This window comes from Branchiostoma lanceolatum, chromosome 16 (genome assembly GCF_035083965.1).
Source record: "Branchiostoma lanceolatum isolate klBraLanc5 chromosome 16, klBraLanc5.hap2, whole genome shotgun sequence".
Lineage (NCBI taxonomy): Eukaryota > Metazoa > Chordata > Leptocardii > Amphioxiformes > Branchiostomatidae > Branchiostoma > Branchiostoma lanceolatum.
Window position 1 is genome coordinate 13,705,483 of NC_089737.1, and position 18,557 is coordinate 13,724,039.

Consider the following 18,557-nt stretch of genomic DNA (forward strand, 5'->3'; position numbering starts at 1 on the left):
CGTCCGTAAAGATTACCACAAGGCAGCGACATCACTTATCATTAGGAAGGAAGTGCGGAAAGCAAGCCGGAAATTCTCGTGAGTCTCCTTTTTAAACTCAGGAAGCGTCCCGAGTTGATTATGGTGGTTCCAGCTCATTATCATTACATTACTATTCATCGCTGTCATTTTCTGTGTAGCTTCTTCCGGGAAGCCTGCTGGCTGGCTCCCAGCGTCTTCCTTGAAGTACCGCATCCAGCAGCTACAACATCAGTCGGGAAGTAACCGCCAGAGGTAGACTGTTCACCGTCAGAAGCAGACTGTTTACCGTCAGAAGCAGACAACACTACGGTCGATACACTGATGTTCTCTCGCGATTCCGGTGCAGTTAACGGGACTAGTACTACTCCGTCGTTCCTGTTGGCTACATCACAGAGCATTCATTGAAGAACCGTATCCAACAGCGTCAACACTCGTGAAGGTCCGTCAGGAGCAGACGGTTCACCGTCAGAAGCAGACAACACCACGGTCGATAAACTGACGTTCGTCTCGGTGCAGTGACTGTAACTACAACTCCATCGTTCCACGCTATCGGTATCCATTCGCAAATCATGACAGGCAACGGCTCTGAAGGAAAGAACATCCCCCCGACGGATCATGCCTTCTCCTGGGACGAACTGTTCCTAGAAAACGCAACCAACATCACGGAAGAACGGGGGATGTCGCACCACGACTTAGACGACGTGAAAGCCGAGTTTCTCAACTACACGGCCCTGTTGTCCATCCCTCTGATTGTTGGGACTATCTTCGGAAACTGTTTAGTGATCATGGCGGTATACAGGGAGAGAAACCTGCGTTCCATCACCAACTATTTCATCGTGAGTCTAGCGGTCACGGACGCTCTCATGGCCGTCATGGTTATGCCCCTAGCTGTGTACTTTGAGGTAAGCCTTTTTTTTAACATTTTTATTCAAACATAGATCGGTACATAGCACTCATTTACAATTTCACAAATATACACAGTTAAATATTGCTACAGGGCCCATTCCCACTGGCTTTTTTTGGCTGGAATCTGCTCCCTATATAGCTAGTTATATGTTGTTACAGGCTATTCCCACTGCCCACTAGGACTTTTTTTGACAGTGATTTTTCATCACTTTGAGGTAAGCTACAAACAATGTCCTATGAGATACCCAGACGTCGCTGTTAGCTTATATCTACAAGTCTTGTCGCCTTGCAGTCTCGCTTTTGTTACTTTCCTTTTAAGAAAACCGCGTACCGAAACACTTGCCAGTGCCGTCGCATGACCTGAGGTTAAAACAAAATGCTTTCAAAGACACCGACAGAATCAATTTCTGTCAAACTGGCTCTCAGCTGTAGAATACTGAACAGCTTCACACTTGGGAAAAGACTAAAGGAAAGTTCTAGCTATTGATTCGCAGAAAAGGCACCGCGAAAATGTCAACACCTTTTCTCAGAATCGGATTTAGACTTAATTTCTGCCAAACTGAGCTTCAGCTGTAGAATACTGAACAGCTTCACACTTGGGAAAAGACTAAAGGAAAGTTCTAGCTAGTGATTCGCAGAAAAGGCACTGCGAAAGTGTCAACACCTTTTCTCAGAATTGGATCTAAACTTAATTTCTGTCAAACAGAGTTTCAGCTGTAGAATACTGAACAGCTTCACACTTGGGAAAAGACTAAAGGAAAGTTCTAGCTAGCGATTCGCAGAAAAGGCACTGCGAAAGTGTCAACACCTTTTCTCAGAATCGGATTTAAACTTAATTTCTGTCAAACTGAGTTTCAGTTGTAGAATACTGAACAGCTTCACACTTGGGAAAAGACCAAAAGAAAGTTCTTGCTAGCGATTCGCAGAAAAGGCACCGCGAAAGTGTCAACACCTTTTCTCAGAATCGGATTTGAACTTAATTAGTTTGAGGCTGCTACAATACTGTTTGTAGTCTGTATTAGGTTGGCTAGACGTGCTACATAATTGGATCGGAGAACATTGTCTACGAGCTAGGAATGTGAAAATGATTTGCAACTCTTTCTGCTGATATATCACACAGATTGAATCCGATATCCTGCAAATGCCAGTGATTATGAACACGTACAGTTTATGAAATGAGAGTATTTTTCATTCAAAAATAACGGTGACAAAGACAAAGTGGCGCTTCACTCAAGTTATACAACTTGTTTTGCCAGGGCCACTTAACAAAGATACAACTTATAGATTTAAATATATGTATATATAAATCCAAACTGATAGACAATAAAACAAAAACCTAAAGTGTACCTCCGTCCCCCACCCACACCTAAGAATTCATCAATTCAGTTCAGATGTAAATAAGATAATGAAATGAAATGAGAGTACAATATCAAAATTGAAATAAAAGGTACACTAGGGTACCATATATCAGCTGATAACGAATATTATTTATGTCCAATGTTTAACTTTTCGTAACATAAAACTGTAATTCACAAACATAAAATGCAGAACGACTATGATTACCGATGGCATGGTGTTCATCAAACCGTTTATTGTATCCAGGGATCTGTGTTCTGATTGGTAAGCACCCTGATATCGTTAATTTTATGGTGGTCTTTCAGATCCTTAATTGAATTTTAGTTTTTGGCAGAATGGTGCGTTTTCATGTGACGTCATCGCTGTGTCCCCCGCCATTTTGGTGTCCCAATTTGCATATCAGTGGACCAACCATTTTCGGACATTTAAAGACCTTCTGACCCTCCTAAATAACCGCCATTGAATGTCTATATCGCTAAAAAGAGCATACCAAAATAACATTTAAAAAGTTCACAATCCACTGAGATGCAAATCAAGGACACCGAGATGGCAGTCAGCAGCTGCCTGCTTCACTGATATGGCAAGCGAGTGAAACCCCCTCTATAAGCTGGATAAGGTTGCGTGTGCTCGTCAAATTATCAGGGAAGGAATCATAATCTGTAATTACTCTCTTATTTGAAGTGTCTTAGCGTGTCTGCTCGATCAAGATACAACTTGTCACGTTAGATACAACTTGTCACGTCTTCCTTCAAACCAACTCGAGAGAATGACTTTAACCGTCAGCTTGAAGGACAGAGAGTTGTGTGCTCATCAAATTAACAGGGAAGGCATCATAGTTACTCTCTAATTTGTTAGCGTGTCTGCTCTATCAAGATACAACTTGTCATGTTAAATACAACTTGTCACGTTATCTTTCCAACCAACTCGAGAGAATGACTTTACCTGTTAGTTTGAAGGACGCACAGAGAGTGTTTTAAATCTGCTACAGGGTACTAATGATTTCCAGCTGTCCCGTCGGTCTGTAAAAAAAAAACGTTTTCTTGGCACGAGATGCGATGTGCGCGGTCTCTGTGCCGCAGGTGACCATGCATGAAGAATGTACTGAGATAGAACACAATTCTTTTTACCAGGAAAAACGCCCCGTAAGCGGCAACCTACGCCGAGGAAGCATTAACTATCGAACAAAGAAAATTGATAGAACGCTAACGGCGCGGCTACATTCATCGTAGACATCGTTAAATTGTCAAGCAGACTGTGAACCAACCGCCGACATGGATCTAAGGCAGCTTTTTTCCGTACGAATACAGCTTAGGTTTGTAATATATGACTTAGAAACTGTTACTGGACTCGATTTTTGATCATGACTTTGATTTGATTATTTGGTTTTGTATAATTTCTTTTGTTTAGTTATCTTTTTGTCCTTTACTATGATTTCAATACCATTTTCTGTATATATACGTCTGACTTATGTTATGTAATTTATGTATCAATTGTCCTATGATCTCTGGGCCACCTTAGAAATCAACAAAAAATGTTGAAGGGGCTACCCAGACGTTTGAAGATGAAATGATAAATAAATAAGTAGGACGCGTGCACGACAATCCCCATACAGAATGCCGTCATTTTATCACCGTGCAACGATCGTACGAAGGTGTGTGACCTGAAGCAATCTACACCAAGGCAGCATGTATTACTGACCGGAGACAAATTTATAGAAGCATGACGCTGTTAAATGTAGTTTCAACTGCAGCAGGTCTCAAAGATGACCTAGCAATATAAACAATTTCTATTAATGAAAACAATCTTTATTGACACAACAAAAGTTCAGCAACTTTCGCCTGGTCTTTTAGAACTATAAGTGCAAACACACAAGTGGACAGAAACGAATAAACCTAGAACGTACAATATGGTGACCGAACCCGTGACCTTGGGAGTCCCAAACACCATTAACCATGACGAATCATTGGGCTTCATACTTGACGGATGTATCGATGTGCTAAACCTCTAGAGAGCGGCCACCACTGAAAGAGCTCTGAGCCGCCAAGGACAAATTCTCCATGGTCTCCTCTGCCGAAAACAAGCCATGAAGTATGACGTCAAACCCCCATTAAGGATCCTTGAACGCAGACCTTTCTTTATAACTTGTTCTTGAGCTAACGGTTGGTTAACCTTGTAGGTAAATTTGAGGATCACAAAACTAGAATTCGGAAATCCCGTACCTTCATGATATCGAGATATTTAAACTTTTGTAAATTCTTGTTTTATCGTGTCACGTTGATTACGAAAATAAGGTAACCCAATGAACTATAATGGTATCTTTGCGATAATTATACAAATTAGACCCTTATCTATGAGAAATAAAAGCCAGTATAATTATCTTCCAAATGATAATAGTAATAATGATAATTATACAAATTAGACCTTTATCTATGAGAAATAAAAACCATTATCAATTTATCATTATTATCTGAATAACTGCTACCTTTTAATGATAATTACATAGGCATTATAAATAAATACATAAAATTACAGGCCAGCCATTAATCAAGCGAATTTACCAGCTTATCTACAAAAAGTAAACAGATATCTGTTCCTCAAATTCCCACATTTAAAGCTCGTATCATTGATGTTTCATATGATGTTAACTCAAGCTGGTGTGTTACGCTGAAGGGCGGTTATATCGGCTCTGCAGAAACAGATACAGAAGCATGTGTATTACGCCAAAGGATGATTATACCGGTAATACAAATACAGATACAGAAGCTGGCGTGTTACGCCGAAGGGCGGTTATACCGGCTATACAGATACAGATATTGCACCATTACATCGTACCAGTGCGTTCATTAGTTCCTGAAGCACCATTGATTATGTTACTATGCAATCAGCCCAATTTTATAGAGTACAGGTTATCATCCCCAATTGACAGATTTGATCAGTTATAGCAGTGTGACAACTAACTGACGTAAAACAAAACATTAATGTAACAATTTGAGGCAGCTTAGTAGAAATGGTTTATTGATTAATTCACATTTACATTAGCCTGTGGGCTGAATTGCAGCACGGACATTACAACTCATAGAACAGTATGAACAACAACATGATCATAATTAGAATATTTGAATATTACTTGGTACCAGAATAACACTGGGTATAAGGATTATATACATCTAAAATCCACAATCGAATTTAACTTGCAAATTAAGAGGTCTGATGTAGCAAATTAAAAGGCATTTAAAATCTAGTAGCAATCGGTGCAATAATGTCAAGTACAGATGTCGATTACACGATTAGTGATTGATATCACATAGGGGACAGCGCTATTCATGTACCTTTCAGTTCTACAGTACAAAAAGTCTAGGTTGTTTGAGAAACGAGCTTACAATATCGTTTCAGTCAAGGCAAGGCCTGGCAAACACAGCGTTAGTGGCGCGCTTCCAAGTTAGACGGAAATATGTGCAGGATGATCTTTATGTATTTTCGCGTACGCTCTAGGGTTTATATCGATTAGCAAGGGCAAGATTCCACGACGCTAGATACCTTGACTGAAGTTGGGCAGACAAGGGGCATCCTCGCTAGATACATGTAGCTTGAAACAATGCTAACAGCTAGATGTACAAAGATTAGGTGTGACAGGTCGTTAAGTGTAATTTACAACCACTTGCTGCCGCGCCAAAGGCCACTTAGCTTTATATCGGATATACAGGTACAGATGCATACCATAGATATCTAGCCTGTTCAAGTGCTCTTGACATTGACACAGAGCACTGGGAGGACCTGCCAATGACCGACCCAGCTAGAGATTCACGCTGTCAAGGCACCTAGAATCAGGAGAAGCAAGACTGATGCACAGCGCAGAAGAGATGTGGATCAGGAGAAAAGACCTTTGCAATAGAACTGAGTCAGCTTACAGATGTGATTTTTGTGGCAGAGACTGTCATTCTCATTTTGGACTGTACATTCCGTAACCGAAGCTGTAGGGCTGATATCAATTAAGATTTTACTATGGTCAATATTGACTTAAGGAGGCCATATAATCAATTGCATGCAGGGGGAAGCTCTTTCATACTTAAAGCATCTCAATGATAGCGTATGAAGAATAGAAGGACGAATCGTTAGATAAGTAGAAAACTGCCATAATCTAAAAGCGGTAAGACATGTGTAACGCTTTGGGCACTTAGCTTTTTTGAAATTATTCATGACAAGGTTGTAACATATCGAATATCAGGAAGCACTTCAAAACATTTCAGCCATGGCATTTCGTAGCGACAGAGATTTGCTGAACGCCTAAAGAGCAATGCTACGGCTTTGTTTTGAATCCGCACTTCTTGGGTCACTGCACAAGGGCGCTAATGCGGTTTTTACTCCTGGCTTACTTATATATAGCCATTCTAAAAGTGGATGAAAAGCAGCGCTAGCAAAGACAATCTAAAAGTGGCATGACACATTCTCTCCCACAAACTTGACCTTACAAAGGCGTTCAAGGTGGTTGTAGGACGACACCTTTCGCAACGCATTGACTGAAGCGCTGGCAAGGGTGTTACAACATTAATTTTCGTTTTACTAGAAGCACCTCGGACGCAAAGAATACATCAATGGCACTCGCTGCATTCCTTCTTATTAAATCCTCATCGCAAAATTGATTTAACCGTATCGATATTCAACTTTCCACGAAGGTTTACTAGAGAGAATCCAAGCAATCAGCAAGTTCCAGGAGACCGTTGATCAAAACACTTTGGACAAATTGAAAATTACGTTTTCCCAAAAGTGTGTCTAGTCTAGATATTCGCTTATATAAAGTCTGTGCACGGATTCTACACTGTAAACCTTTTCAAACAGCTTCGTGTAGAACCGTATAACATATCTGAAGAATCGGTCCATTAAGCTGAGTGCTTCAATTGATATTTATTGATAGATATTGCAGTGCCTACAAGCAGACTTTCTGGGCCTATGCCAGAGTTTTGCAGGAATGTAAAGTTAGAGAAGAACTGATTTGTGAGGATCCAGTACGGGGTGTTCGACAGATTCCTTGCACTTTAAACCAGCATGACTAAGAACAGTAGTGCTGTGATATTGCCTACAAACAGACTTTCTGGACCTTCGCCAGAGCTTCGCAGTCATGTAAAGTTACAGGATGAGGAACGAATTTGTGAGGATCCAGTACGAGATGCTCAGCAAATTCCTTCAGACCAGCATGACTAATTATAAGAACTGTAGTGCTGTGATATTGCCTACAAACAGTCTTTCTGGACCTTCGCCAGAGTTTCGCAGTCATGTAAAGTTACAGGATTAAGAACAAATTTGTAAGGATCCAGCACAGAGGCTTCGGCACATTCCTTCAGACCAGCGTGACTAAGAACTGGAGTGCATCAATTTGCTGAAAACGAGCGTGGCTCAATTAAGATCCAGTTCCACCCATGTGTTTGAAGCCGATAATACTTAAGAAAGCATGGATGATACTTAAGCCTTCTTGTCACATTTGTTAATTTCTTTTTGAATCCAAGCGTAGCAGGCAAGATGACTTTGTCTGGTTACAGGCTCGTGTAAGTTTTTTCTTAAAGGTGAAGGAACTCTTGTGGAGTCATGTGGCGTGAAAGTACGGAGGGTGTTTGGCCCAGAACCAAGTGGTCTTGGATTCGAATCCCCTGACATGCCCTGACGTTGTGCCCGTGGGGAAGGCACAATTTCCTCAGTTCACTTAGGTTAAAATGAGTACCTAGCCTAGGTTAGGGACGTCCCTCGGATAGTACGTCAAATGGAAGCCCCGTGTTTGACCTGTACATTCTGTACCTAGCGTCCACTCTGTCACGACCAGTGGAAGATTAGCTCTTCATCTTCAGTGAGCTAAACTGGTTCAAGATCACTTTCACCCTCCAGATAGCTCTAACAAGAGATGGCAAGCGAAATATATTTCAAATCGACGGTAGAAATGACTTGTTATTAGAAAATGCCACAGCGTGCCAAATTTCTTGAATTTTGTTGAAATAGGATATCAAAATCGCGTCGATTGCCACGACTTTGTCTTAATCCATGATGTTATATGGTGTCATTGTCTTTACTAAATAAAGATTAATAGAACGCCTTTTCATTTGGGGATTCAATTTCGTATTCTCCAAGGACGCTATATGACGTCATTGTCTTATAATCAACTAAGTAAACAAGAATAGATCGCCTTTTCATTTGAGAGTTCGATTTTGACATCCCCAAGGACGCCATATGACATCGCTGTCTTATAATCAGTATTTCCAAGTTATTTCGCAAACAGGTGGTAGACGACACACAGTTTATGTTACGTTGCACATTCTACGACCACGAAAGAAATGAGCTGTTTAAAGAGGCCACCATTTTCCATCCTAATTTCTCCACGTTTTCAGACGAAAACTACTCTCCTCTTAACATCACAACACCCACATATTACAGAAAAAGTGGGATCATTCGTCTTCCACTGTCTCGGAAAAAGAAGCCGAACCCAATTAGTTAGAACTTAGTGTCAGTATTTAAGACTAGAGTAGCCATATGTTATATTGTTCATCATTGTCTGTCCGTCCACTCCGTGTTATATGAACATGTACATGTACATGTACTTGCAATTAGCCCACGGGCAGGAATTTGCAATAAAATTTCAATCAACTGAATAAACATGAATAGAACGTCTTTTCCCTTGAGGACTGGATTTTGAAGCCCCCAAGGACGCTAAATAGCATCGTAGTCTTACCTGAATAAACATAATATTAAATAGAGCGGCTTTTTATTTCAGGACACGTGTCACCAAGGCTAAAACCTAATAAGCAGTGCAGAAACGCAGTCTTCACACGAACCCCTGAGTAACGACGCGCTTTTCTCGGAACCCAGGACATGCTTGACGACCTGTACATGGTTACGTTGTCACGAAGCGAAAATTGTCGCGTGGATCTACAGCTCAAGTTGTGCGGAGAGGCATTAAAATCAGGAATCAAATGGAAGGTCTCAATTATCGCTCCTACATCCTGAATTTCAATCCGGAGACAGATTAATGTTCAAAGAGAGAATCTAAAGGTTACACAGGCCAATTGATTACTTACGTGATTTAAAAAGATGTATGGCTTGAACCTTTGGTACGTTCTTTGTTTTTCTCTGTTGTTGATTAGTGAAACCATAGACTGTCAGGATGGGAAGGCTTGGCCCAAGTTCGAAGATGGCCCTGCAAACTAGCCGGAAAGTCCATCTAGACAGAATTAGCGAAAATTCACAATAATGAATAAAACAAGAAATTCGTTCGTTCGTCCCATTCTGTTTCAGTGGCAGGGTATTTTTTTTTTTACATTGAGGGGTTGCTAGCTATTCCCCTTTAACGTGCTTGAGGCACCTCCTCTGACATGGGATACCCATAGTACGTCCCTTCCGAAGTGTCCTGACCCCGGGACTTGAACCGGCGTCTCTAAGTTACCAAAAATTGTAACCAGGAGCTCAACTATGAGGTTGTTACTAGTTGAGATAAAGGGATCGACATCCCTAAAACAAGAAATTCACAAATCAAAGTGCAAATTTCTCGTTTGCAGGTGATGCGGATGTGGACGCTGGGGTTCGGCATGTGTGACGTGTTCGTAACGTTTGACGTGATGCTGTGCACAGCCTCCATCTTCAACCTGGTCGCCATCAGTCTAGACAGGTAGGTGGAGTAGGACACTTTGAGGCCGAGGGAATTTCTGTTTCATATTCCATGATTTATTGCTTACATGTTGTACTTTATGATGGAAGTTCCAAGACCTCCAACAATATTCTCAAAAGATCAAGAACACTAATAGTTGTATGTTTTTATTTTATGTACCTTATATATATTTATGATTGAGGCCATTTGTGAGTTGTGGTACATGTAAATTGTTCTCATTTCGACCATTCTGTCTCCAATTTAATTGACACATACTAGTACGTTTGTGATAATTCGGTTGGCTGGTTGGTTGGTTGGTTGGTTGGTTGGTTGGTTGGTTGGTTGGTTGGTTGGTTGGTTGGTTAGTTGTACATTATCATTTGTATCAGGATTAATGTATGATTTCTAATGCAAATGAAAATGTGATTTTAGAGTCATTTTCGAGGAATAATTTACGTTTAATTTCAATTTCCTCTGTTTTCTTTATTTAACCACAGGTTCTACGCAGTGACGTGGCCGGTCCACTACGCCAAGCACAAGTCGAAAAGCCGGCCCATCCTCACCGTGTCGCTCGTGTGGCTGCTGTCATTCGCCATTTCCTGTCCGCTGCTATTCGGGGTCAACGACCCGGATGTGGGGCCGCGTCAAGCGGGGAGTTGTGGGTAAGAACAGATCGATGTGTGTTACCATGGTAACAAACTAGTAGGGACTCGTCAAGCGGGGACTTGTGGGTAAAAACACATCGATCTGTGTTACCATGGTAACAAACGAACACACTTCGATGTTACGTAGCCATCCCAGGGGAGTTAGGTATTTTGCCCCGTCTCAATTCAATAGTATGTGTCTGTCCGCATATCAATCTGTATTTTAGTCTCACACATTCAGGACCTTGCCACAATTTTGCTCCTGACCACTCCCCAACAAAGTTCAACACTGGGTTGGGAGTAGCCTGGAACCCATCCTATTCTAGCTCCAGTTCACTCCTCTGATTGCATTAAAAAGACTAAGACTTTTCCAAGTTTGACTTTTCAAAATTCTTAGAACTGGCGCGGACGACTTTGAAAGACTTAGTAGGTTACCTTGCCGACAAAATTCAAACCACAGATGACCTTGCTCACGACTGAGTCCCAGACACGATCTGGAAAAGTTCTGGAAGCCATAGTCGGCTATGTGTGACAGGGCCAGGGCTAGACTTTGTGTTTATGCAATTCCCGATGTACACAATGTAGCGTTGCCATACATTCTCAGTGCTGCTAGTTTTGCCCGTCGGTCTGGAGGAATTGCACTAGCACGTCGCCAGAACGTACGCATTGCCGTATACGCATTACGTTCTGGCGACGTGCTGGTTGTAATGCAGTACGGACAAGAGGGGTGAAGTCTGCCATCTCTGATTACCTTTATAGTCCTTTTATCGGATTCAAAGTTATCATTTATTCAGTTTTAATGTTTTTCTGATAAAGTATAGATTCTAGGACGCCAAATGCCATAAAACATTTACTTAGAACTCCTACGGGTCTACTCAAACCCTCTATATATAGATTGCATTTTGGGCATTGACGTCATCGTCGGTATAGCCTGGCCAATCAAGTAACGAATATTAGATAACTTGCAATCCATCTACGTGGGTGTTGCGTACGCGATCAATCTCTGAATCTCCCTCCACTAAAACATCTCAAAACTTACAATAACCTCTCCAGAGAGGTTGCAAAATCACTCACGCCCTCAGGACAAAATAGATATAATGTAGATACATGGTTATGAGATTGAGAATAACCCTTTCTGCATCGATGCTTCGGTATGACATTTATTCCAGGGGTGGCTCAAACACAATCCATCAACCTTTCGCTCATAGACAGTGTTACGAGAGGTTATCATCAACTTTTCAAAAAGTTTTATTTTAAGTAGCGTTTATTAGTCGGAGCCTCTGGATCTACAGTTTTGGGGTTCGAACCCCGACAGTTGTCGATCAAACACCATGCACGCTACTGGAAAGGGTTGTTTTACGTCGTTTTTGGATAGGCAAGGACGACGTGGCACTGCTTCAAGTTTTAATTCATAGCTTATTTCAACAGTGCCACGTACAGAGAACAATATACCCATTTCTACACCTAGGTGGAGTGAGGAAAATCGTGTAAAGTGCCTTTCCCAAGGGTACAACATTGGTGGCGTCAAGGGATTCGAACCCGGGGCCGCTAGGTTCTCGGCCGAAGACCCTGCAGTTACGCACACGACCCCACAAAGGAAAGGGTCGCCCTACTAGAAAGGGTTGCAATCCTAAGGACATGACGTTAAGCCTTGGTCCACTGCTCATTGTACTTGTCGAAAAGAGCAAGGGGAATTTTCCTGGTACAATGAACCTGTAAATACTGTACATAGCGTTTGTCTTCTCTGTCACGGCCATTCGAAGATAAGCTCTTGAGTGAGCTAAATTTTGGATCGAGATCACTCTCACTTTTTAAATACTTTTCCCCAGGCTTGCGAGCGGAGACTACGACACCTTTTAAAGGGTTTTAGGGTTGCAATCCTAATGATATGACGTTAAGCTCTGGTCCACTGTTCATTGCACTTGTCGAAAAGTGCTAGGGGAATATCCACGGTACAACAAAGCTATGAATACCGTTCATAGTATCTCTACATTCTGTCGCGACCAGTCGAAGATTAGCTCTTAAGTGAGCTAATCTTTGAACCAAGATCAATATCACTTTTTAAAACCTTTCCTCAGACTTGAGAGTGGAGACTACGACACCTTTTAACGACTTGTAGCAGGAAACTCCTGAGTGTGCTCCTTTTTTCACCCCGTGTATTTCAGCGGGGGTGACTAAAACCTAATCAATCAATCAAACCTTCATCCATAACAACTATTGTGATGGATTAGTAGCAAATTTCAGATCTTTTTTATTGAGAAGAGCCGACTCACGGGAATTTTCAATCCTCTCCAGCTGTCGGACCCAACTGCTCTGAACACGTGATTTTTTGCACGCGTGACGTCACAATGGGTCAAATGTCGTTAAAAGTCGATGTCGCCAACAAACTGAGTTTTCTTTAACCTTTCCCCAGGCTTGAGAGTGGAGACTACGTCATTTACTCTTCAGTGTGCTCCTTCTTCATCCTATGTATCATTAGACACGTGACTTTATGCACATGTGACGTCATCAATAGGTCAAAGGTTGTTACAAGTCGATACCATCCACAAACTGAGTTTTCTTTAAATTTTTCCCCAGGCTTGAGAGCGGAGACTACGTCATCTACTCTTCGGTGTGCTCCTTCTTCATCCCGTGCACGGTGATGCTGGTCCTCTACTACAAGATACTGAAGGTCGGCTGCAGTTTAGATTGTTACTTTCATAAATGATTTTTCACCTATATGGAATTCACAACTCTCTGCAAGTACGTATTTTTTTGTAGGCTGTTTGTTCCATACATTAGCTGAAAATCTTATTGTGAGCTTTTATAGTATATTTTGTCGTTCCAAATATCATAATTTAGTGATATCGTCTTCTTAAAGACCTAAGAATTTTTCACAGCCCAAAAGCTTGTGCTTTGAATTTTCGGCTGACCTACTGACTAGACCTCCATTTGATATTTTCTTTAATTTCTTCGCAGAAAATAAAGGAGCGGACCAAGAAGCTCGCCCCGAAGAACACCATGAGTTCCGCTCAGTCCGGCGGAGACACCATGGCCATGGAGGAGCTCTCCGAACCGAACACCAGCCGCGGGATGCACAAGAGCGACACACAGACCACCAACCTCGGTACCGACGACGACATGTCCCCGAACACGTCCCAGGACAACAACTACGACGACAACGCCATGGACGTACGGATCCCTGGGCAAGCTTATCGAACCTCGTTGACCACCTCAGCTACCGCCGCATTGGTGGACAATCGAAGAGAAAAGAGAGAAAAGGTTTCTCTGGCTGTGATCAGAAGCAAGTTCAGGATAAAACCAAGAGACGACTTTCCGAACAAGCGAGAACAAAAGGCGATCAACGTGATGAAGATCGTTATCGGTAAGTCTGATAAAGATGACAGTGCCAGTCACAGTTCATTGTCTAAAGTTCCTATCACACTTGTGCGTATATACAAGCCCGCATGAGTTGCGTATTAACATGATTTTGGTTTAGCTTAAGTTTGCAGCCGAAGAAGTAATTTCTTTGGTTTGATAACTAGACTGCTCAACGGTGGGTCAAAGTAGAAAACAACTTCCTCCACGAAGTTTACTTAAACCAAAAAATGTTACTGCGGAACTCATGCGCACTTGAATATACGCACAAGTGTGACAGGGCCCTTATGTATGTTTTTCCCTATATTTCTACAATGCACCTGCAATTAGCCCTTGGGCATGAATCTGCAATGAAAATTCATATATAAACGGCTTGTAGTAGCCAAACTGATAAAGCTGGCACTAAGAACGTATCTTACAAGTTCAACTAAAATAGTTATGTAGAAACCAGTCAACTACGTCTTAACGCTACACTAATTAAGCCAATTCACCACTGGCGTTATCGCAAAAATTAATGCAAAGCAATTAACTACAAAGATAAGATAAAAGATATGTATTTTGCCAGAGGTAGATTTTACGTGAGTTTCTACATTAGTATGCACAAACGTAATTACTCTTCGGAAAGTCAAGTTAAAGTTTATTGCACAACGCTTGTAACAGGTAAAACAAAATACTACTGACCACTTATGTCAATCAAGTACAAACTACATGAAGGTTCTAGGCTATGCAATGTTCTAGTGCAAACTACAGAAATGAGTTGTCCGTGTGAAACTTATAATTAGCGAGGGAAATACGTCTAGATTCTCCATGGGTGAGTGAAAATCATCACCAAGGACAGGTCTGTTTGGTCATGTTATGTGTTGCGGGGTTTGAAATACCCGGTTGTCCAGTTACACCGCGTAACTATATTTTGTCTGTAGGGACTTATCATTTACAAACTCAGTAAAATTAGCACATTGCAATTGTATTTGTTTACATGACAGTTGTACTGAATGCAGTGCACTTCCAATTGTATGCGTAGTTTTTACGAATATGATTAGCATGTTTACGGGTACAGTGAGCATTTAATAGGTATACCTTTACAAGTAGAGTGTAACCATAAACATGCTAAGTACACCTGTAAAGTTACTAAGTGCATCCATAGAAATGCCAAGTATACTAATGAAATTGCATTGCACTTTATTCAGTAAAATTGTTATGCATACTAATAAGATTTCCCTGCATTTTCCTTGGGGCTGAACACCATCCACACACAAACAGACCTGTCCCTGGTGCTGAACACCATCCACACACAAACATATCTGTCCCTGGTGCTGAACACCATCCACACACAAACATATCTGTCCCTGGTGCTGATCACCTTCCACACACAAACACACCTGTCCTTTGTGCTGAACACCATCCACACACAAACATACCTGTACCTGGTGCTGAACACCATCCATACAAACATGACCTGTCCTTGGTGCTGAACACCATCCACATACAAGAAATACTTGTCCTTGGTGCTGACCCCCCCCCCCCCCCCACACACACACACACACAAACACTACCTGTCCTTGGTGCTGAACACCATCCACACATAAACACTACCTGTCCTTGGTGCTGAACACCATCCACACACAAACATGACCTGTCCTTGGTGCTGAACACCATCCACACACAAGAAATACCTGTCCTTGGTGCTGAACGCCATCCACACACAAACATGACCTGTACTTGGTGCTGAACACCATCCACACAAACACACCTGCCCCTCGTGCACCATCCATACACAACTCACCTGTCCCTGGTGCTGAACACCATCCATACATAAACAGAAAATACACAAAAGTTATTTAGAACGTCAAATGTAAGGTGAGCAGTCATCCTCAATTGAGATTAAGTATATTGCTTTTCAAGTACATAGTAGTAGGGCAAAGCGGCTTTACCACGGCTCGCGTTTTAGCCAAGCACACCGGGTCACCCCTGCTCTTCTCGATAAGTGTGTTGGTTTTTTTTTTTACATGCAGAGGTTGAAATGTAGAATCAATGTATATCTTTACGTCCTTGTTGACAATCTTTTATTCCATCCAGGCGTCTTTCTGTTCTGCTGGATGCCATTTTTCGTGGCGAACGTTCTCCAGGCCTGCAAGAGTTGCCAGGTCTCCCCCACCATGTTCTCTGTGCTGACGTGGCTTGGGTACGTCAACAGTGCTGTCAACCCGGTCATCTACACCATCTTCAACCCGGAGTTCAAGAAAGCGTTCAAGAAGATTTTATCGTGTAGAGAACCGAGCAGAAGAGTGCGCTGATGTTTCAGCGCTACCATACGATATCTGTCATATTTACCATTTAAAGATGAATATCTTTATCTAGACGATCACACAGAGTGCAGTCAACCCGGTCATCTATACCATCTTCAACCCGGAGTTCAAGAAAGCGTTCAAGAAGATTCTATCTTGTAGAGAACCGAGCAGGAGAGTGCGCTGATGTTTCAGCGCTACCATAAGATATCTGTCATATTTACCATATAAAGATGAATATCATCATCTAGACTATCACAGACAGTGCGGTCAACCCCGCCATACACACCATCTTCAACCCTGAGTTCAAGAAAGCGTTCAAGAAGATTCTATCTTGTAGGGAACCTAGCAGGAGAGTGCGCTGATATTTCAGCGCTACCATAAGATATCTGTCATATTTACCATATAAAGATGAATGTCTTTATCTAGACGATTACACAAGAGTGCAGTCAACCCTGGCCTGTCATCTATACCATCTTCAACCCTGAGTTCAAGAAAGCGTTCAAGAATATTCTATCTTGTAGAGAACCGAGCAGGAGAGTGCGCTAATGTCTTAGATCGTTTAAGTTATAAGTATCAAATCTCTATGTAACTTTTACCCCAAAGAAAAAGACCCCAAATCCTCCATGAATGATGTGGTTGTATAGCTGCAACAATATTCTACAAGAGTCGTTTTCTAGTGTATTTCCATTACTGTTTTAAGTCGTTTCATCAAGAAAGGAGGTAGAAGTAATACAACTTCTTTAAGCCATACAAAAGATGATTTTCGATCATACCGAGAATGGTCGTCCGACAAGGAGAAAACATCCATCTCAAAACATCATTTTCTTGTCTCAAGTCTACAACACGGAGTTGTTTGGAAGACGTTAACCAAAAGGTATAATCTGTCACACTTAGAATCTGTGTAAAGGCGACATCTATCAGTTCCCCTAATCACTGCAGTTATGGGCTCCTGACAAGTTGATACAACTACTGGCAATTGCTGGACAAGTATATGTAGCCCTTTCCTTACAAGTGTGTCCTACACAGGGTAGCCGATTCCTAGAAGAAATATTCTGTATACGGTTGAAAAATATGATGTGTTATAGTGAAATTCTAGTTTGACACAGAATGACGGTGGAATACATATAAGATATTATTACCAAAGTCTAATATAGTATGTATTTTGATAGTGAAGTGAAGTGATATGATTGTGTGTATGCTGCAAAGAATGTTATCAAGAAACATAATTCAGACTCAGGTAGATACTTTTCAGAATATTTATACCAAATATCTCTAAGTTTTCAAACAAACTTTATTGACAATCTTACTTACAAAAAAGCAAAGATAATTCAGTACCTACTTAGTTCCTGTATCTGTATTATGAATAACTTTGATGACTAATATTTGTATCAGCAATTCGTATTCTTACCATAAAAACTGTATGTAGTTTGTTCAGAGTATAATGCTACATGATTGTATAATGCTTCACTATGACTTTGTCACTTGTAGTAATATATACTATGTTTATACATGTCATACATGTATATAGGACACAGTGGAAGGAGATGTTAATCATCATTTGTGCATCTTTTCATGTAATGCAGTACTGTTTTCTTTGTTTGGAGTGTTGTAGTATTGTTATGAAGGTGAGTAGCTATAGTTTGGCACTGTTGTGAGAAATACAAAAGCTGCTATATTTTATTGCTTCTAATGACAAAGTCCTGATGGAAGGCTTGAATATACAAATCAGTCAAATCAAAGGTCTATAGTTTTTTCTATACATTATGCTATTTATATACACATATTATAATTGCAGAATGCCAAAACATTGCGAAGGTGTATATTTGTATATTGCCATAACAGTTGAACAACAAATATTGCATAAAATTCAACATCTAAACTTCTACTTGCTGAGTTAAGCAGAAATCAAATGTAATGAGTGAATAGATATTAAGCTTACAGTAGTGAGAGCAACTCTTTCAGAGAGGAAACAGAATACAAAACACACCAGTCATATACTGTCAAACCTGTACAAGTGACCATCTCTACATAAGGACCACCTGACCACTTTTTGGTGGTCCCTAAGATATATTTTTTCATTGACACAAGCATTAAGAATCCTGTTTATAGTGACCACTTGTCTACATAGACTAGACTATCATATCGGTCCTCTGAGTGGTCTTCTTTAGCAGGTTTGACTATAGCTTCTAAGGAAGCAATTTGGTCCAATCTATATCTTTTGCACAATAACACAACATTTAGAATCTTCTTACGTTAACATGTACCACTAAATATAATCCCAAAATATACACATACTGCCAAAGATTATAAAAACTATATTACACACATTGAGGCCCCAATACAGGTACTTAATCAATATAC

General features: G+C 41.0%; 1 protein-coding gene across 1 annotated transcript; it reads left to right on the forward strand.

Annotated features, from left to right (window-relative positions):
* LOC136421491 (D(4) dopamine receptor-like) lies at nt 1-17,864 on the forward strand. Its single transcript, XM_066408819.1, has 6 exons — nt 1-923; nt 9,819-9,928; nt 10,405-10,569; nt 13,129-13,222; nt 13,510-13,915; nt 15,985-17,864. Exons 1-6 carry the CDS (start codon nt 591-593, stop codon nt 16,200-16,202), a joined length of 1,326 nt encoding a protein of 441 aa, XP_066264916.1. The 5' UTR covers nt 1-590; the 3' UTR covers nt 16,203-17,864.
* The last annotated feature ends 693 nt before the right edge of the window (nt 17,865-18,557 follow it).